The following is a 20,658-nucleotide window of genomic DNA, read 5'->3' as shown; positions in this document are numbered from 1 at the left end:
CTTCGTAGCTGGGCGCAATTCTATGAGATCTGCATAAGGAGGTACTCTCGATCTTTTGTTAAATTGAGACAAGACTCTGCCGCAAGCATGGCAGAAGAATCGCAGGTGGCGTGCAACCGCTGTCAAGAAAACCCTGGCACCCTCGACCTACGAGGGTCAGAACGAGTATGCCCGTAAATCATCCACCCCTCTCTCCCCCCTATCCCTTCCTTACTGCCTTCCCTTCTCTTAGTCACAAACCCATGTTGGCCAAACATGCATGTTCTATCTCAAGACAGTAACACTTCACCTATTCGATTGACCTTTGTTCGCCGAATACTAACATCAGACAAACACAGACAATGTTTCAGCGCCTATGCCGTCAACAAGCTCGTCAAGCGCATGGAGCAGATGCAGCGTGAGACGCGCACCTCGGGAAGCAAGCTGCCCCTACGCCCGCAGCGCTACCTCCTCGCCCTGTCCAGCGGCGGCGCCTCGTCGACCGCGCTGCTGAACCTGCTGCACGAAAACCTCACGCGCCAGCAGGCCCCCCAGTCCGCCAAGGCCAACAAGGGCGGCAAAGGCGCCAAAGGGGGCGGCCAGCGCGTGCGCTTCGAGATCGTCGTCGCGTGGGTGGACTGCGACCTGAGCCGGCCCCCTCCTGTTTCTACCGATGAGGCTGCTGCTGTCGCCGCTGCCGAAACAGAGACGGACGCGGACGCGGCGTGGCGGCGCTACAAGGAGCGCTACCCGACCTTCGTCTTCCACCGCATCCCGCTGTCGTCGGCGCTCAGCCTGCGCACCAACTCCATCGACTGGTCATCCCTGCCGCCCCTGAATGCAGATCTGGCAGCGAATCCACACGAGCAGCTCGCGGACCTCTTGTACACGCGCCTCGCGACCCCGAGCTCGCGCGCCGACGTGCAGCGCCTGCTGGTGCGCCACCTGCTCATGGACGCGGCCCTGCGCGAGGGCTGTGACGTGCTGTTGCTGGGCACCAACACGACAGGGCTGGCCGAGCTGACGCTAGCTGAGACGGCCAAGGGCCGCGGCTTCTCGCTCCCGTGGCAGGTCAACGACGGCCCGTTCCAGGTACCCTCCTTCGCATCGTATCTGGCGCCATCACCGGGTCGGGGCTCGGAGGAGGCCCCGAAGGATACGGAAACCACAGACTCGGAATCACCCCCCACATCGAAGGCCGATGGCCGACTCTTCATCTACCACCCCTTGCGCGAGCTCTTCCGCAGCGAACTACAGACCTACGTAACCCTAACCGACCCACCCCTGACCAACCTCCTCTCCGCCCCCTCTTCATCCACAGCCGGTGGCGCCGCCGTCGTATCCCACAAAGACCTCAGCATCGACGAGGTCATGTCGCGGTACTTCGCCGAGGTCGAAATCAACTACCCGTCCGTCGTCGCCAACGTGGTGCGGACGACGGGCAAGCTGGAGCGATCCGCCGGCGCAAGTGCACACAAGCACGCTGAGGAGGATGAAGAGTCTACCACCAATGCCCACCCCCGCTTACAGCAGAAGCAGTGTGGATTGTGCGGCATTGTGCTCGACGAGGCGGGCGATGCGCGGTGGCGCGGCGAGCTGGGCGAGCAGGCGCCCGACGTGGAGGAGCGAAGGGGGAAGCTGTGCTATGGTTGCGATCGGTCTGTGAACGGTCGATCTTGATGGTGGGTAGTAAAAAGCGAAAAGAAATGGAAATATACAATGAAGGCCTTCTTCAGCCATGCAGACTTGAATCTTATTATGAAGTGAAATACAGTGCAATGAATTCAAGGTTCGTATTTTCCACACCCGCTGGCTACCTATACACACACTTCCATCTATCTACCCATCTCGAACCACCCCAGGCAAGTATGCAATGCAATGGCTTTCTTCGAAAAATGCAAACACCTCTCTCTCTGTCCCATAATATCAACAATACCAGAAACGCCAGATGGTATTATAGATTTTCTCTATCCGCTATGGTCGTCTCTTGAACAATACGCTCCTATATCCCACTCTTTTCTTTCGCTTTTTGTACATCAGGGGGCGCGCATGGCATGTCAAGACATACGTGAAGGGGCTCCGATCGTGTTGGGGATTCACATATAACCCCATCCCAACCCGCCTAAGAATCCCCCTTTTTCTCTATCGTGGTTCTTTTTCTAACAAATTGTCTCCTTGTGCTCCTCGTTCACTTCATGCCTTGGAGGCCGGCAGGAAAGAAGAAGGCAATATCCTAGTCTCGAGCTTGCGCATGAGCTTGTTGGTCTGCTCGGCCAGGGTGAGCGTCAGGATGGTGTGCGGTAAAATGCGGGCCAGGTGCGGCAGGAAGCCCTTGTAAATGGCGAACAGGCCCTCGGTGCGTATCGTCTTGCCGAGGCAGTCGAAGACGCCCTTGTACAGGTTGCCATTCTGGTTGTAGAGGCGAGACATGATGGTATCTGGAGAAATCTTAATGTTAGCAGAGTGCGCGGATAGAGAGATCAAGATCTGTAAACGCCGGGTGGAAGAGGCGACATATAGACTACGGTTCTTCGTTGCAATAGTGAGAGGAAACTTACCCGGCGGATGCATAAACACACAAACCACGAACCCGCTCACGGCGCTACTCGCCAAATGCAACGGCGCGCCCTCCTCCATGCCCAGATGCCGGACCAGCCGGCGCTTAGCAAAGAAGTACGTCGGCAGCTGCACACTGCTGCCGCACCCCGTGCGGATCATCGCCGCGCCTACGCCGCGGTAGAGCCCCCAGATCCCCTCGGCGCCGTAGATCTGGCGCAGGCCGTCGAGGGCGTTGCGGTAGCGGTGCTGGGTGCCGACGGGCAGGAACGGGCTGAAGCTCTGGAGGCGCGTCTTGACGAGGAAGAAGGGCGAGCCCGCGGCGGCGCCGATGATGCCCGACGAGGCGCCGCAGAACATGTTGACGCCCAGGCTCTGCACCTTGGCGTCGCCCTTGAAGAAGAGCTTCGTCAGCCCCGCGCGCATCGGCTCGTAGAAGCCCAGCCGGCACCCGTTCAGCAGCACCTGGTAGATGTACGCGCACCCGATGCCGCGGTAGATGCCCTTCAGGCCCTCGTTCCGCACAATGACGCTGACGCCGTGGATGGGGCCCCGGTAGTGGTGCGGCTGGTGGCCTTTCGTCTGGAGTTCGCCTTGCAATTGCATTCTGTGGGAGCGGGCGCGCGCACATGTTGGTTAGCTTCGATGGTCTTCTTCCTCTCATGGTCGCAATGGGTATGCGGGCATGCGAGACATGGTCGCGGGGCACAGCGCACACCCATTGACGGCAAGCAAGCAGGCAAGCAGGCAAGCAAACGACGAGAGCGCGACATAGTTGATCACATACCGAATCTTGACTGTCTCGAAGGGATGCGTAGCCGTGACGGCGCCGCAGGCGGCCAAACCGCCAGCTATGAATGCTCTACATCGGTGACCTCATCGTCAGCTTATGGATCTTGCGACGCGCACAATAGCGAATTGGGGGGCGGGCATCCAGCTTACCCGCCGGTTGTCGACATCTTTCCGTAATATCTCTTCTGCTGCTGCCGCTGCTGCTTGTCCCACGTGCGCGCACCTTCCTACACACAAGTACGACCGGGTTCGGGTGTTTGTTTCGTTCTGTCGGTTATTCAAGGGAGAAAAAGGAAAGGGTAGAGAGCTTGCTTCTCTTTGTGCTCCGCGAAATTTCCCAAGTGCAAGGGAAGACCCCGAAATCAAATGTTGCGACAAAGCTCCGATGTAGGACGAATCCACTCGGTATACGACGGGCTATCGAAATGGACCCTGTGGAGTTTTGTTCTTGTTTGGTCGCATTGATAGGAACACAATGAGAAGTAAAGGGACCTGAAGATAGCTCCAGGTATTATACCATGGTGCACGGCATGGTGTTGAGAGTGAATGGAAAACTAAAATTCTATACGTACGTCAAGCTTTCATTGGTAATCACAATCGGTCACGGTGACCCTACCCTTTGGGGGTTTCTTTACTTCTTACCCAGAGGATCGGGTCTCAGCTAAGGCCTCTCGGCCTTCTGGGCAATTGGAATTCCCTCTTCAGTGAATGGTCCGAACTCGGTAGGGCCCCTGCTGTGGGGGAGAGCTGGCCTATCCTCGCAGTAGTCCCATTAAGCCCAGATCCAGCCTACCTGGTCACTACGGCCGGTACATAGGCGGTCGTAGTCGGCTTAAGAGACGGCGTAAGCAACCTCACGCATGTCGTGATATTGAATGCACACTTAAGCCCCCTTTTCCTTTATAAGAACTGAAGCAGAATGGAATTCAGCTTCGAGGACTTAAGGGCGAGAACCCGAAAATAAAGCAATAAATATTTCTAGGTGTTAGGGAGTGTGCATTGTATCCCGAGGAGCGCGGGCAACCTGGCAATTGAAGGAAATCCCTCCCGAGCAATACTTGTCGCCAAGTACCTCTCGCTAAAAAGCAAGCAGGTTCGGAGCCTCCAGCTTTAATAGGTGGGGACGTCATGATGTCGATCTTTACATGTCATGTCATAAGGCGGCCTGCCTTGCACTTGACGTATTCAGGACCCTGGAGGGTCTTGTAGACGAACACTGTAGTGGTGGTAGGCATCGGTAGGTAGCTGAACAAGGGACCATGTGCATAGCCGTCAGGATGTCTCTAATGAATCCTTGAATGCTCGGCTAATATGGAAAAACGCGTTATACTTTCCGACAAGATACTGCCCGAAGACAAGGTATTATCCGAAACCATAATTCCAGAGTATCGTACGGACCGCACTGAGCACATTTGTTATTGTATAGGTATACTTTTGTCACGTCTGGCCACCCCCGGTTCCATGGGCAAGAAGCATTATGAACTCGATATGGTTCAGCTTTCCATGATCGCGCGGATTAGTCCCTTTATCAGGCAAAGGCTGCAGTGTAAAAGACAATTGTATTCTGTCCCTGATTGCATTATCTGTGCTGCCACTTATGAAGTAGCAAGTTTGGCTCCAGAACAACGTGTATATATGCAATGCAAGCTTTGCTCCACCTGTTCTTTTGCTCAGACACACACACACACACACACACTCTCTCTCTCTCTCTTTCTCTGCTATCAGACAGCCTCGTATTTCCGGCTGGCTGCTTATGCAGTTCTCCTGATTAGCCTTGGCTTACCCAGTAAAGCAAACTCCTGCCAATGCATTACAGGACCGACAATATGCACCAAATCCTTCCCGCTATGCCCTTGCCCTCGACGACGTGACTCCTGTCATATAAGACTAGGCAATGTGCGCGACGAGATGTAAAATGCAAACCCTTAACGCCAACCCTTATGGTATCACAAACTCTAGACATTTGGATGAGCATTACGACCACCTCCTGCTTCTCAACTTCGAAGCTCGAAACACGAAAGAGCCCGGCCGTACGCGCTGCTAGAACCGTCGGATGAAGATCCTTCACGGCTCTTTAGCGGACCCGTTCCGGGATCACTGGCTGCGGCTCCCTATGCCGTATTCACGCCAACCCTATTCGTGGCCGCATCGAGACTGTTCATCGCACCAGGTCTGGAAATGTCCTGAGAAGCACGTCCAGCATCTCCGTCAAAGACCCATGGCCCAGCGTCGTTACGCGGTGTCAGAGGTCCCTCGGTGCAGTTCGCCAGATGAGGTGCTCCGGTCGGTGATGGCGTGCGGGTCCCGCGGTTTGACGGCGTGCCTGCAGTCGGCGTCCGAGAAGCAGAGGGGATAGCCACCGGGCTCGAGGTGGTGGTGTGAGCTAATGTCGTGTTTCCAGCTGCTGGTGAGCTATTCAAGAGAACCGTGGAATCCCCCATTTCTACTTCGCGGGAGACGGCTTGGGGCACCTCTGCAACTGCCGACAGCACAGGCTCACTTTGTGCACTTTGCGTACTCTGCGCGCTCTGTGCTCCTTGGCGATCGGGCTCCGCTTCCTGTTGTGAATCGTTATCTGCAGATTGGTTGTCGTTTGCCTCCTCGGGACCTGAGTCGAGCTGCTGCCACTCATCCGAGACTTCTTCCACGTCCATGTCAAGATCCGCTGCGGCTCGACAGTTTGGGCAGGAGAAGATAGGGTATGAGGGTCCCATCAATAATTCCCTGATACACTTGAAGTGCCATGTGTGGCTGCAAGGGGCCACGAAGAGAGACTGGCAGGGCTAGAATAGTGTCAGCAGAGCCCATCGGGTCCGAATACGCCCGTCTCATGACAAACTTACAGCTATTGCGTTCAAACAGATCGAGCAGTCTTGGGCGTGCGAGGCGTTTGATGCTGCCAAAGTCATGTTTCTAAGCCGCTTGTGTGTGGCCATACTGCGTTCGGATCAGTTAAAAGAGCTACTCGGGGACGGAGGCAAAAACGCTTACTTGAAGGTATTCGGCTTGGCTTGCCAGCCCCGGTTCAGCTCAATCCGCATCTTGACGCAACGGAAAATCATCTCCTCCCCTCCCCGGAAGTCGATGCCCAACTGCACAATGTCTCCATCGTTGATCGAGAAAGGCTTGGATTCCGTGCCGGGTGGGCTCAGTCGGATGTGGTTGAGAAATGTGCCCGATGAGCTCTTGACGTCTTTGATGAACCACTTGCCGTTTTCGAACCAAAATTCGCAGTGTCTTCGGCTGACGACCTTACTCTTGAAGCCTACGGGAGCGGACGAGGGAGCATTTGACGGAACGGGGGCATGGTTTTCCCTTTCTGAATAGCGTCCAACTTTGATGATCTCCTTGCCAGTCGGTAGCGTACGCGAGACGGGGGTGAATGACAGTGATTGCCGATTAGACCTGGGGTCGTAATGAGCGGAAAACCTGATGCTCGGGAGTGCATCGGCAGGCAAGTCGCCCGTTGTGGCTGATCGAGATCGTGTCATCTCTGCCGAGTGACCTGCAGACTCTTCTTCAGGGACGGTGGATCCCGGTTCGTTGTTGGGAGTATTTTGATGCTCGGCAGGATTCGATGCAGTACTCGGCTCAGGTGTCGATGGCACGGCACCAGCACTAGCGATTTGTGATGTGTTGCCAACAGGCTGCGAGGTAACCCGTCGCAATTGTTCGCCGTTTACGTTTGCCGTGGATTGCAATGCAGTACGTGATCCGTTCTGATCACTGGGTTGGTTGGAGGCTCGTGATCGTTGCTGTTCCGTAGCGGCAGACGCTGTTACGGATCGGGTGAGCGTGGCGGTTCGACCAAGTTGCGGTGCATGCGAAGCTGCAGAGGGCGAGGGTGTACCGGGCGTCGAACTCGAAGTGTGGTTGTCACGAGAAAGAATATGGTTTTGCGTGTATGAGCGCAAATAACTCAAGCCTCGTAGTCTGCCGGTCCTACTGGTGTGATGGGCAGGAGATGACGTGGGAGGGGAGGACGGAGAGTTGTTGACAGAACCAGGCTGTAATATGCCCGGCGACGGGGCGGGCTGGGTGAACATTTGAATTGAGGTGAATGATGTTTTTTATTGGGGGGGGTGGTCTTGCGGGTGGGTAGTCGGCGGATCTGCGACGAAATTGCTAAAGGGCGTAAAAAGGCGGGCTGACCGACAGGATTGCTTGCACCAGCAATGCAATCAATACCAATGGGCAGCGATTTCCGTTGCTGTTGCTCGGTGTTTTTTGGCCGCAATAGGCACCACCAGCGTGTCCTGGTATGGTCGATCAATGCTCCCTCTCCCGCGGCAAAGCGGCGTTGCTTTGCTTTTACGTTGCTTGGCTTGCCCTGGGCTGGCCCTGGTATCTCTCGCTACCGCCGTTTCCCTGGAATCCTGGGTGGTTGTTTGAACGGTTGACAACGAACAAATTGATTGAACCTAAAAAGGAAGGGACCCTGGGTGAGATTGGAGGCCAATGCGATACCTGAACGAAAACAGATTTGACAGGCAGCGAAGAAAAAATATCGTGACTGAGCGGATGCCGTGGTGCCGCAGTCAGTTGCCGGGCGAGCGCTCGTTTCAATGGCCTACAGATCCGGGATAGAGTTGTTTCAACGTATACTGAGCGTGTAAGTTGGTTGCCGGTGATGGATCGGTGGGGTTGATGTCCAGTGAAGTGAGTGGCTTGCTTGTGTGGACAAGCTAAGAGGAAAATATGGCGAAAGTAGTGGGCGTGTTTTTTAGGTACTTTGGTAGGTAGGGGGGTCCAGATGCGGCTCTGTCGTCGTTTTTGTTTTCTTTTATCGTCCTCGAAAGTCGAACAGAACCGGTCGACGAAGGAAGAAGAAAAGAGTCGGGATGTAAAGTTGCGAGGTTTGCGTTCCCCAGATGGAAGCCGGGTCGGGTCATATGTATGCCAGTGATGAGATGAACGAAGGCGAAACTCCCCGATAAGGAAGGGAGAAAATTGGAACAGGTCTTCTTTTGGACTTGGATCCGGCCGTCAGTCAGGTCGGGTCATTGAAGTTACTTGACCTACGAAATACAAATAGGTAGCTGACTTTTTATTTGAGCTGGAGATCAGTCCGATCCAGTCCAGTCCAGTCCAGCCAGTGCTAGCAAGTGAAGATGCTACTAAGCTTAGTAGCCCGTTGAAGTGATCGCCACGGTACTGATTCGTCAAATCGAAACGGGAGATAGATTCTCAAATGCGCGCGCTCGCTGAAGGGCTGATGCAACAAACACCGTATCTTTATTATTAGAACGCCGTAAGACGAGAGGAACCTGCTTTTTTGCTGGCCGGACGCGCAGATATGTATGTAATGCACACACCGTAGGACTTTGCCAGGATCATGGAACCCGACAAGGGGCCTGACCACTGACGCCACCGACGGACGGGTCTGGCAAAAGTTGGGGGTGGGTTCCCTTCTGCAGGAGGTTCGCTGTGGGAGGTGAGATGAGCGGGCGGGGGCTTTCGGTGGTCGGGGAGGGGTTAGCTGGTCTTCCAAGGCCTCTCTCTCCGCAAAAATGGCTGGCAGCTCCTGTCTTCTGCAATCGCTAGGCAGTGGCTAGACCTTTTCAGGGGCGGTCCAGAAGGGAAGTCGGCAAGTCTAGAATCCCCAGATCTCTTTCTCCCTTCGTCTCTTCTTAAACCACCTCCCGGAATGCTCGTCGGGCGGCGGCGTGGTGAGTTTATTAAAGTCGCATCAGCCGCAGCAGGCCTTTGTCAGTTGCACTGCACCAACAGGAGAGAGGCGATGTCAGTAAGGTAATCCCTAAGGTACTATTGTTGGTAGCCCCGTATCAACCTTGCAGGATCTGAAGCACGAGGATGACAGAAGTCTCTTTGCAAAGAAAAACGCCTAGGTTACTACACCACGCCAGGCGATTGATTTCCTGGTCAGACGTTGCAACTCTAACTAAAACCCCACAAACAACGAACACGCGACCCTCGATCTTGTTACTTCCCGGCCAACGTGATTGCACAGACTCGATTTTCAAGAGAGCGAGACACACCACTTGTCGAAATAACCACATTGTGTGATGCGTCTGCCGTACCACCTAACCAGTTGATGCATAGGTGTTTGCAAGGCAACCTTTTCACAGCGACTTCTTAGTGTGTCGAAATGTTTAAAGTACCTTACTTACTAAGACCCGTCAAGCTCCGCCAGATCGATTCTGAGACTTCACCGAGACCTGCAGAACTCTGACGAGCTGTCTGCCAGCAAACAGGTCGAACAAGCATCGTCAGCATCGCCCTAAGAAAGTATATCTAGATGCCACTTGCGGCAGGACACTCATCAACACCAGCCTCATCAACTTCAATTCCATGGCTGCGACTGAACCGCCACCAGATCTTTGCCGACCCGGCCCGAGCCTATCCAAGTCATGTTTGTACCAGTTCGAGATAAGAACCTCCTCGGTTTGGGACTATTGACGATCACTGCCATAATTACTTGGGACGCGTCCATTTTGTTTCATTATGCCAATTCGAAGAGGCTCCGAGACTTCTCTTGTAATGTGCATGACAGATGCGTTGTCAGAGCTCCGAGCAGTGTGCACGGTATGTATGTCCAGTAGCTCAGTCGCGTCATCTGAAGTCGAAGCATCCAAGAGCTTGTCACATGACTCGGTCCATGGCGATATGATCGACCTTCCTTCCCGCCATGTCGTCAGGTTGCTGCCGCACGGAAAACGAGGCTGAACTGACAGCCCAAGGCTCCACGATGCTCGTCATTTCCACAATTATAGGGGACGGCCTGAATCGCTTTATGGCGGGTCGCGACGGGTACAGGCAGAGCAATTACTCGCGATCGGTCAGATTTCTGGGAACCCGGTTGCTTGTTGGCTCGGGGTGCATTTCCGAGGATTTCCGAGGAGCGCTCCGTCCGATCCCGATTCTTTGCCTCTATGGCGACCATCGGCTGTGCGCTCAGTTGAACTTATCGCGAAATGATTCCATCCCTTCATTGCGAATGACGGTCCGTTGTCCTCCGTCCATCTCAACCTGTTGTGCAAGCAGACTCCAAGCCATGCGAGATCGAGCCTTGCCATGTGAAAGAAAGGGGTCGTTCACTTCAGCCTCGCATTACAGGCTGTCTCGAAGGAACTGGCATGAAACCCCCTCTCCTAGCTAGTATGAGGATCTAATTGTGTCTGTGCCGGTAGTCATGTTCAGGCAGTCTCTTGAGCTCTTGTTTCGTCTTCAGGAAATGTATCTGAATCTAGCGGCGGCTTGCGCTCTCCAAGCAACACGCAAGGGCGATGCATACTCGTCAATGTTGAATACCTCCTTCAGATGTCTATCAAGCTTCATACGTTAAACTCTTGCGGTATAAAATTGTATATACATACTGTATATACGATAGAAAATAGAAATGTTCGAGCACATCTAAGACCTTGATTGGTCCGAATACGAGGCGAGAGATGACGTCGAGGCAAAGAACACAAGCAGTCTCTACGCTTCGTCCAAAGTATTGCATTAGATGGAGCCAATGAAGCATGAAGAAATTTAGATCAGATGAACCATGGTAAGTAATCATCAGAAAACAAGAGATCACAGTGCGAACGACGCCCTATTCGAACTCAGGACAAGCCCCTATTTTGCCAAAGTGAAAGATGCCAGTCGTGGTGTAATCAGATCACCCAGCACCGAAACTTTCTCCTCAGTTGTTAATATAGGCATTTGAATGGGCAGTTCTCGTCTTATTTTTTCTGTTTACCAACTCCCTTGATGAAGTTGCCAGTTTTTCAGCCACTACACTACATTTGGGGGGGGGGGGGGGGCGGAGCTGATACACTTTGACGGAAGAAGGAGACATATGCTGTTTTCACTATCATCCTGGGAAAGCAGGCATATTTGCCATCTAGGATTGCGTGACCTACAGAATCGACTTATTCTAGGCGTCAAGGATGATAGTGAAATTAAGGGAGCAACAGAGTTCCCATTTCTGAAAATATCAGTTCCCCTTAACCCCTGAGACCCCTTAACCCCTGAGACATAACCATGAAGACCCCAAGCTCCCCAGAGTTTGTCTTACCAGTGACCTGGTCATGTATGTGCCCTGATATGTGATGAGCAGACGCCAATGTATACAAACAAAGACTCGATATACAGTTGTTCCATAAAAGAGATTTTCATGCCGCCAACAAATCATTGTATAAAGTCATAGCACATAGCCTGAACGATCCCACGGCTGTAAAAACAATGCCCGGGTCAAGGGCTATTTCCTCGCTTATCGTCCGCCAGTAATGAATCTGAGGCTGTTGATTAATTGTAGCATTTCGAGGATCTCAACATGCGAGTCCGGCGTCTCGTATAAATACATATTTTGCTGCACAGGGTGCCCAGGACCTGGAGACAATGTCTTTTATTTCTAGCTCGAATTGTTCTCATCTGTTTCTACCGGGGAGCCTTGGTATGAATCGAAAAAATAGAAGAAAAAGAAGAAGTTCTCATCTGTTTTGGAGAGATTCAGTCTTGGCAACACATCCTCTCAACACAGCAGGTCCTCACTACCTACGGGCCAGCTGGTCCAGGAAGTTGTACATCGAGTATCAATGGCCACACTTACATAACTTGTTAGTTTCCAAAGGGCCATAGCTTCACTTCCTACCCCAGGAAACAACCGTACGTTTTGCAACGATCCTCGACCAACAAAAGGGTCTTATATCGATTCAACATCTTACGGAGCGCAATGAGGTCTTATGCTCAAGATAGAGGTCCTGCTGCAGGGCAGGATTAGGCGGGGGCTGTAGTCATATCCATCCTCGGTGACGACATCGAGACCATCTCCCTCTCCACTGACTGCCAGGAAAACCACCTGATTACACCAGGCTCACGGACCGCCTGCCAGGCGTGCTGCACGGATATGCATGGCTGCCTGTGGACGATCCCGGATACAGGATTCGGTTCCGGGCATACCTACAGCTCTACGTTACATCGTGAACGGAGCATGCCGGCTCGCGGATAACCACGCATTCGGTAGCAAGACCGAGAAGGATTCCAGGCCCGGTCCCTAATCCCGACATCAATTCATGCGAGTAAGGAAACCCGTTCGTGCTCCTCTCTCTTCCTTGCCGGCGGGAGAAGGGGGTGTTAGGGCAGCCGAAGTTGCCGACCGGAACATATGGCCTGAGCAGCAGTGGGTGCGTGGGCTGCCAGCTAATTTAAGGGGATCGCTCGCAATCCCGACATCCTCGGAGCATGAATACCGCCACCCCTGACGACGTTTCCGTACCTGCAGAACCCCCCGTCGATCTGAATCGGTGTTCATCTGCATATGTCTTGTAGCTCCTGGAAAGCAAGATGTGTATTCGCACGTGAAGAAACGGTATGTATATGCTCCTAACATATGCCCATTCTCCATGTCAAGTTCTATTAACGTATGGAACCGATTTTGACAGGAACCGTCGAGGTAACCTAATGTCGCAGCAACCGGTTCTCGCGGGGATCGGCCCAAAAGCACACACGAGCGAGCACACACGAGCGAGCAGCGTTTCCCGGGCTGGAGCTCCTGCCGAGAGCTTGGCTCAATTTCTGGAATATCGTACCATGCTCCCCCTTTACCCGTTGCTGAAATTGGAGGGTTTCTCCCGCCCGAGAGCGCCCGACTCTCGGCAGGCCGGGCGGGCTCTTCCTTTCAAACAACGTCTGAGGATATGAGAGCGTCCATTTGGAAAGTATATATCTAACTACATATCCCTTCAGTGGCTGCGAGATTGGGGTTTCCTCCTGCCTTGGCAAAATGAGAGTGGGGACTACCGTTTGCGGCGCAGTCCTGAGCAGCTGCTTCGATATCGTCGGTCGTGACCTGATGTGTAAGTATGCACGCATGCACGCAAGAGGTAGTTCGTTCGGACTTGAAAATGGGGCAGCTTATCTGCATACAGCCGGCCCATTACCAATAACACCCTCGTTTTACCGGAATACAACATCAGCTGTCAGCGTCGGTATTCAATCAGACGCCTCTATCGTCCTTGCACGCATCGAAGGCACGCCACCATCTTCAGCTTGGCGTGCGCCGTCCTCGTCCTTGGTGTATGTCCATGTTCGGCAATCTACTCGTGGGGAAAAAACGTGGATAGCGGAAGAAACAGGAAGACTATTGACATACATACTCGTTTACTCGCTACACGGCGAGACTGCTGCAGGAGGGATCGAGCTGTGTTCTGATTAGCCAGTGCTGTGAACCCCTCTGCTCCGGTGCAATGGTCAGAACGTAGTATCGGGCCTCAGCCATGTGCCACGCCGCCGGGTCATTTGCTTTTCGAGTCTCAGCCAATGCACTACCGTTGCATTTCGGGACTTGGCGTGAGTCCTATGTGGTCGCTAGGCGTGCCCACGGAGGGACTTCTGATTTGCATCTGCGAATAAAAGGCGGAGAGGGGGATCGTACGAGCAGCACAAGTCCTCTTTCCAGTAGTCTGCGCCGCTGTCAATCTCGCTCTGACTGGGGCTGGGTAATAGGGATGCTTTGGGAGCGGATCGAGAGTAGAGTTGCACCTCTTGGGCTGCTGCATCGCTGAGGGTATTTCTCAATACTAATGAAGTCGTTGCCTTGTTGCTGCATGCATTGTCACTTAAAGCCAACAGTCGCTGGGGATAGGCGCAAGGGGGTATTGCTCCATCTTGTTGTTGACCCTGACTGGTCATGGCCCCAGCTGAATCAGTCAGCCATGAAGTCCCCGGGTGTCCCGGCATCTGTCTTGTCTTGGAAGATTCCGAAAGCTGTATAAATATGGCTACCCCCAGCAGTGTGCTGCTATCTGGGAAGGATCCCTCTTCACCGGCTAGGCTAACCGCTTCATACATTCATTCGTTCCTCCAAGCCGTCGAAACCTTCGCCCCTGTTAATATCAGCCCATCCCAACGATGAAGTCATCTCTCCTCCTACCCCAGCTTCTGTTGTTGGCGCAGACCACCCTCGCTCAGACGAACTACGATGCCATCATCGTCGGCGGTGGCCTCTCAGGTCTGGGCGCAGCCAAAGCCCTGTCCGAAGCCGGGAAGAGCTTCGTAGTACTCGAAGCGCGCGACCGGGTCGGCGGCCGCGTCTGGAACCGCGAGCTCCAGGACGGCGGCTACACCGAAGTCGGCGCCGAGTTCGTCGGCGAGACCCAAGACAAAGTGCTGGACCTGGCCGCCGCGCTGGGGCTCGAGCTCTACCCGGAGTACAACACGGGCAACAACGTGCTGTACCACAAGGGCGAGCGCACGACGTACGCCACGAGCCCCATCCCGCCCGTCGACCTCCTGAGCCAGACGCAGATCGGGGCCGTCATCCTGGAGCTCAACACGCTCTCCCTGGGCGTCGACGTGCAGAACCCGTGGGACAGCGCGCTGGCGGCGCACTGGGACAAGCAGACGTTCGACCAGTGGCTCCGGGCCAAGGGTCTGACCGAGTCGGCGCGCTTCCTCATCGACGCCGCCGTCGAGACCGTGTTCTCGGTCGAGGCCGACGAGCTCTCCCTGCTCTACGCTTTGACGTACATCGCTGCCGCCGGCAACGAGACTACCAAGGGGACCTTTGACCGCCTCATCTCCATCGACGACGGCGGGGCCCAGCAGTGGCGCGTCGACGGCGGAACGCAGCTCCTGGTCATCCGGCTGGCCGAGAAGCTCGGCAACGACAACGTCCGGCTCGGCGCGCCCGTCCGCAAGATCAGCAAGAGCGGCGACGACGATGCCTACACCGTCACCCTCAAAGACGGCTCCACCGTCCACGGCGCCCACGTCATCGTCGCCATGTCCCCGCCGCTCGCCCGGCAGATCACCTACGAGCCGGCCCTACCCAGGGCGCGCGACCAGCTGACGGCGCAGATGCGCATGGGGTCCATCGGCAAGGCCATCGCCGTCTACGCGACGTCGTGGTGGCGCGAGGAGGCGCACGGGTCGCTGACGGGGCAGGCCGTCAGCGACAGCGGGCTAGCGCGGTCGACGTTTGACCAGTCGCTGCGGCCGGGGCACAACCCGCCCGTGAGCGCGCTCATGACCTTCCTCGAGGCCGACCAGATGCGCGAGTACGACAACCGGACCGAGGCCGAGATCACGGAGCAGGTCGGCCGGGACTTTGCGAAGTACTTTGTTGCCAAGGACGACGCCGCGGCCGCGGAGAAGGTGGCGGATGTCAAGGAGTGGGTCGTTCAGCGGTGGGACCTGGAGGAGTACTCCCAGGGCGGGCCGGTGGCCGTCGCGGGACCGAACATCTATACCAACTATGGACCGGCGTTGAAGCAGCGCGTGGGAAACTTGCACTTTGCTGGGACTGAGGCATCTGACTACTGGATCGGGTACATGGATGGGGCTCTGCGCTCGGGCTACCGTGCTGCCGCCGAGGTCATCGACGGGTAATAGTCGTTCTTCACCACTCAGGGTATCGCTCTGCTGTATATAGCGTCAAGCATAGTGTATGGTCGTAATGTTAATGATAGTCCAGTAATGCTCTCAGTCCTATTTGCGGAACCAATCTTTCGGTGAGCAGGGGGCAGCTTAGCCCCTTTTCGGGACATTCGGATGGAAACTTCAGAAGAACAGTGAGGGTGTGATGAAAGATCAAGGGTCCTTGGAGAAGCAAGACTCTGCATTGTGATAACAGTTCGGTTGGAATTATAACACTAGGGCGATCGGAGGAAATGAAGTTAGTGGCGCTTTTCGTTCTTCTGCTGTTACACCCAGGTTACAATGCAACATACCCCCCTCCCCACGCGTCCAATGAGGACGACCGGCTTCAGATTATATGTACCTGGTCATCCTCAACCCAACTTCTAGAAATAGACCTCCAAGTCGCATCATCCGTTAAGCTTATCATGCAATTTGACGAATGCTCGATTTTGGGTGCTCGCTCTGGCTGGTGACCTGTCGATGCTCCCCTCCCCAACGGGACTGCGCGCCAAGGCATCGCGTTATATTGCGTGCTATTGGGGCATCCTTGCCACTGCATCCAGACATCGTAACTCTGGGTTAACCGATGTGAGTGATGACGGCGACATTGTTGACTGAGAGATTGCAAATAGGGTGATCACTTGCGGGAATCTGCATGCATATTGGTTTTTGATGAAAGTGGTTGATAGCCGGATATGACGATGTAACCATCCGCAGTATTTAATACAGCTCCGTGACGGGGTGCATTTCTTCCAGTCGTTTTCATTCGTCTTGTTCGCTCAGAAGTACTCAGCAAAGATGAAGGTATCACTCGCCTTGCCACTGCTTGTCTCCTTTTGCGCAGATACCGGGAGCGGCGCACCTGGCTTTCTGAACGGGCAGCCCATCGACGGTAAAGGGAAGGGGGCAGTAATCTTAGGTCAGTCAGTATATGGGAGAGAAAGCTTTGATTCGTCATGCGTTATTGCCTGTCATATTACGCCAGAGTGGTTGGTTGATACTAACGAAATGAATAGGGGGCACCAATAAGGCGCTCGATCTGCAAAACCCTGACAACCTGGGCCGGCAAAGCACCGACAACGGCGTGGTGCCGAACCTGAAATGGAGCTTCTCCGACTCACGCACGCGGATCCTACGCGGTGGCTGGGTGAGGGAGCAGGTCATCACCGACCTTCCCGCCTCCGTGGACATCTCGGCCGCCCAGCAGCATCTGACCAAGGGCTCGATCCGCGAGCTCCACTGGCACCGAACAGTAGGTGATGACTGGATCATATGCGCCACCTCATTCGCATGTTGACACATAGGCATTATTACAGGCTGAATGGGGCTACGTGTATGCTGGCTCCATTCTTCTGTCGGCTGTCAATGAAGACGGCCAATTTCAGGTCTCGAAGCTCGAGGTCGGTGATATCTGGTACTTCCCCAAGGGAGAGGCCCACACTGTTCAGGGTAGGTGGTCTCCTCGTTAATCTGAATGACCTGATATCTCCCACATGGTAATATGCTAAACTGTCTGCTCGACAGGCCTCGAAGACGAAAATGAATTCCTGCTCGTCTTCGATGATGGTAATTTCGATGCGGTTGGGTAAGTACCAATGGTTGAGCCATTGATAATATCCCACGTGCTCTGACCTGGCATCGTCCCGCACAGCACCACCTTCAACCTCGACGACTGGATCGCGCACACCCCCGTATCGGTCCTGGCCAAGAACTTCAACCTGTCCGAGTCCGTCTTCGGCAACGTACCCTCGCCCAACCCCTACATCCAGAACGGCACGCTGAGTTCCCAGGACCAGGACGTCACGGGCGGCAACGGGCCGCTGACCGGCAACGTCTCGTACGTATACTACGCTAAGGACCACCCCCTCGAGAAGGTCCCCGGCCGCGGCGGTACGCTGCGCATCGTGGACACGACCACCTTCCCCATTGCCACCACCATCGCGGCCACCATCGTGACGCTGGAACCCGGTGGTCTGAGGGAGCTACACTGGCATCCCAACGTAAGCTCGTGGACATCTTTGCCCTTATGCTTCTCCATTGTACTGACTGCCCATCGACTACTACAGGCCGCGGAGTGGCTTTACTTCCACAAAGGCCAAGCCCGAGCCGGCGTGTTCATCGGCAACTCCAACGCCCGCACCTTTGACTTCTCGGCTGGCGATACCGCGCTCTTCCCGGACAACAGCGGTAAGTACACGTAACCTGATCGCTCTTATTTGCTCCTAGCCAAGCCAGCAAAAGTTACCCAATCGGCCTTGACTTCTTCCCTCGTGACTTGGTTAACTGACCACCTCTTTCTATTCTTATCTAGGGCACTACATCGAGAACATTTCGCCGACAGAGGAGCTTGTTTGGATCGAGATTTACAAGAGCGACCGCGTGAAGGACATTTCTCTGACACAGTGGCTGGCCTTGACACCGGCCAACATCGTGGCCGACATCCTGCGGATCCCCTTGGATGTGGCCAAGGGCATCAAGAAGGAGAAGCAGCTTCTGATCAAGTGAAGAAGAAGAAGAAGCAACCTCTATCGCGCCACGTCTGATGGTCTAAGTCACCGCTCGGGACAATTGTCGAGAAGAGGCGCGACTATTTGCTTGCCGGCGTTCTATCAAGTATTCTCAAGTATCCTTAATGACCTGACCAATGTTATCATAATAAACGCAAACAAGCACCACAATATTCAGGACGTGAAAAGAGCAGCATAGAGAACTCCCCAATCCTGTAAGTACTGCTGGCGTTGTTCCAAGGGTCGGGTCGTGGAGGATCCACATTCTGACCCATGATCCCTGTCCGCAAGGTGCTTGATTTACATAAACACCATACTGATAAAGGCGATATTGATTGGAACCCCCAAGCATTTCCATGGGCCATCCCGAGATCCCAACTCGACGGTTCCCGATACTGATCTACGCTGCGAATCCGCTCCCTACCAACCAACATATTGTTGCTATTGGGACTGACTTAGAGAGCATCAATGATACCAGACTTATTGGCCATCCCTTGAACGCTGGCTAGCTGCATTACCATCCTTTTAACTCCGATGCTGCTAAACTCCATCAGGTGAGCTTCTCCGGCCTCGTCGGTGCGGGGAACCAATTGCGCCGTGCCTCGTCCGAGCATCCCGAGGCAAAAAGTGTCAGAGAACTGGCATTCCTGTGGTGGCGGTGTCAGATATCGACGGTAGCTTCGTTGTACAATACTGTCATCCTCTAGCCTGGAATCTAGCTTCTTCATTACCAATCAACCCTCTACTCACATTGATGTACAACAACAGCAGTAACTGACAAACCAACCCCTACTTCAACCGCTTACTTACTGCCTACCTACCTATCGCTGTGTAATCTGATCAACCAACCAATCCACCGAGATCGATCGATCGACCGACCAAAACCACCGACCGACCCTCCTAGAACCACCGGCCGATCAACAATGGAGGAGCTCGAGAAGCCCAAGACGTCCTTCCTGTCCCTCCCGCCGGAGATCCGGGAGGAGATCTACCGCATCATCCTGCACCCGGACGCGAACCGCCTCGCCGGCCGCGACGACTACACCGACTACGACTACCGGCCGGCCCTGGTGCTGTTCCGGCTGAGCACGCAGCTGTACTGGGAAGCGCGGCGGATCTTCCGGGACCTCAACGTCTTCGTGCGGATCGAGACGCCCTGGCCCGAGGCGCACCACCACGTCGCCTTCGAGGGCCACGTCCCCATCCTCATGAAGCACGAGCGCGCCGCCCGCTTCACGGGCCACAGCCTCGCCGTCGCCATCGGCGCGCCCCACACGCTCATGCAGGAGGCCGAGCCGCAGCACTTCGTCATCCTGCTCGACGACCTCGACAAGTTCGCCACCACCTGGCGCTACGCCGACCTCACCAACCCGGGCCTCAACGGCTACCTGACCCTGACCCTGCAGCTGCGGGACCCGCACTTCGCGCCCGAGCTGCGCGGCGAGCCGCGCGCCGTGCCCAAGTGGCGCCAGCGCCAGCTGCTCCTCCCCTTCGGCGCCGTCAAGGGCCTGCGCGAGACCGTCGTCACCTCCGACGCCGCCACGACCGCGAAGCCCTTCTTCTCCGTCGAGAACGAGCTGCGCGCCGCCCAGCAGGTGCCCCACGCCAGCCCCGCGGCCTGCCTGGCCGAGACGGCGCGCCTCAAGGCCGAGGGCACGAAAGAATTATCGGCGGGCAACTACGACGCCGCCCTGGCGCTCTACAACCGGGCCTGGGAGGCCATGCACGTCGTCGTCAAGGGCCGGCAGCGGCACGTGCACGCCGAGGCCTTCTTCGCGGGCGAGCTGCGCGAGGAGCCCTACGTCGGCAAGAACGGCCAGCTCGAGCGGCTCGTCCTGCGCGTCCAGCTCGTCGCCAACACGGTCCTGGCCTACCTCAAGAAGGAGGACTGGGACGAGGCCCGCTTCTGGGGCATGCGCACCATCACCACCATGCGCTCCTCCATCGGCGCCCACGACCGCCACGACCTCGCCCCCGAGGACGAGGCCGTCACGGGCTTCCCCCGCCGCCGCCCCCCTCGGCCGCATCTACTACCGCACCGCCCTGGCCTACAAGGAGCTGGGCCAGAAGGCCGAGGCCCGCCGGCTGCTGCGTGTCGCCAGCGTCTACATGCCGACCGACAAGAGCGTGCAGAAGGAGATCGCCGCTTGTGCCCTGCGGCTTGGCTGAGTGGACCTGGCGGATCTGTGAGACGAACAAGCAATTAATTCATTTTGAAAATGTACTTCGAAACCATTGCAGTATACCTAATTCCCCCGAAGTTGACCCCAATGCAGGCAAGGAAGGTCATCGTTTAATTAGGATCCATGTACAGCTAGTCGTGACCGGTGCAATATTATGCCCTAATTTTCAACTCATCGTCTTGCCAAAGGTGTGAAATAAACAAAAATAATCATCTCTTCTTTTATCTACCTATCGTATCGTGAATGCAATATGAAAACTTTCGTAATGTCGGACA

General features: G+C 55.2%; 6 protein-coding genes across 6 annotated transcripts; 4 read left to right on the top strand and 2 right to left on the bottom strand.

Annotated features, from left to right (window-relative positions):
* Window positions 1–255: 255 nt before the first annotated feature.
* On the top strand, window positions 256–1,659 carry PG985_010091 (Cytoplasmic tRNA 2-thiolation protein 2; the record flags this gene model as incomplete). The annotated part of the gene is made up of 1 exon (XM_066829859.1): window positions 256–1,659. The coding sequence occupies one exon, from the start codon at window positions 256–258 to the stop codon at window positions 1,657–1,659; it is 1,404 nt and encodes a 467-aa protein (XP_066682249.1).
* A 513-nt stretch (window positions 1,660–2,172) lies between these two features.
* PG985_010090 (Mitochondrial oxaloacetate carrier protein- variant 2) lies at window positions 2,173–3,141 on the bottom strand (the record flags this gene model as incomplete). The annotated part of the gene is made up of 1 exon (XM_066829858.1): window positions 2,173–3,141. The coding sequence occupies one exon, from the start codon at window positions 3,139–3,141 to the stop codon at window positions 2,173–2,175; it is 969 nt and encodes a 322-aa protein (XP_066682248.1).
* Window positions 3,142–5,438: 2,297 nt separating this feature from the next.
* On the bottom strand, window positions 5,439–7,373 carry PG985_010089 (uncharacterized protein; the record flags this gene model as incomplete). Its single annotated transcript, XM_066829857.1, has 3 exons — window positions 5,439–6,110; window positions 6,171–6,264; window positions 6,319–7,373. 3 exons carry the CDS (start codon window positions 7,371–7,373, stop codon window positions 5,439–5,441), a joined length of 1,821 nt encoding a protein of 606 aa, XP_066682247.1.
* A 6,811-nt stretch (window positions 7,374–14,184) lies between these two features.
* PG985_010088 (uncharacterized protein) lies at window positions 14,185–15,663 on the top strand (the record flags this gene model as incomplete). The annotated part of the gene is made up of 1 exon (XM_066829856.1): window positions 14,185–15,663. The coding sequence occupies one exon, from the start codon at window positions 14,185–14,187 to the stop codon at window positions 15,661–15,663; it is 1,479 nt and encodes a 492-aa protein (XP_066682246.1).
* Window positions 15,664–16,491: 828 nt separating this feature from the next.
* On the top strand, window positions 16,492–18,198 carry PG985_010087 (uncharacterized protein; the record flags this gene model as incomplete). The annotated part of the gene is made up of 6 exons (XM_066829855.1): window positions 16,492–16,612; window positions 16,710–16,945; window positions 17,010–17,142; window positions 17,218–17,278; window positions 17,345–17,880; window positions 18,005–18,198. 6 exons carry the CDS (start codon window positions 16,492–16,494, stop codon window positions 18,196–18,198), a joined length of 1,281 nt encoding a protein of 426 aa, XP_066682245.1.
* A 925-nt stretch (window positions 18,199–19,123) lies between these two features.
* PG985_010086 (uncharacterized protein) lies at window positions 19,124–20,369 on the top strand (the record flags this gene model as incomplete). The annotated part of the gene is made up of 2 exons (XM_066829854.1): window positions 19,124–20,188; window positions 20,256–20,369. The coding sequence occupies 2 exons, from the start codon at window positions 19,124–19,126 to the stop codon at window positions 20,367–20,369; spliced, it is 1,179 nt and encodes a 392-aa protein (XP_066682244.1).
* Window positions 20,370–20,658: the final 289 nt, after the last annotated feature.

This window comes from Apiospora marii (genome assembly GCF_038362585.1).
Source record: "Apiospora marii strain CBS 49790 chromosome Unknown utg000006l_segment0_segment0, whole genome shotgun sequence".
Lineage (NCBI taxonomy): Eukaryota > Fungi > Ascomycota > Sordariomycetes > Amphisphaeriales > Apiosporaceae > Apiospora > Apiospora marii.
This window is presented reverse-complemented; position numbering and strand designations above follow the sequence as displayed.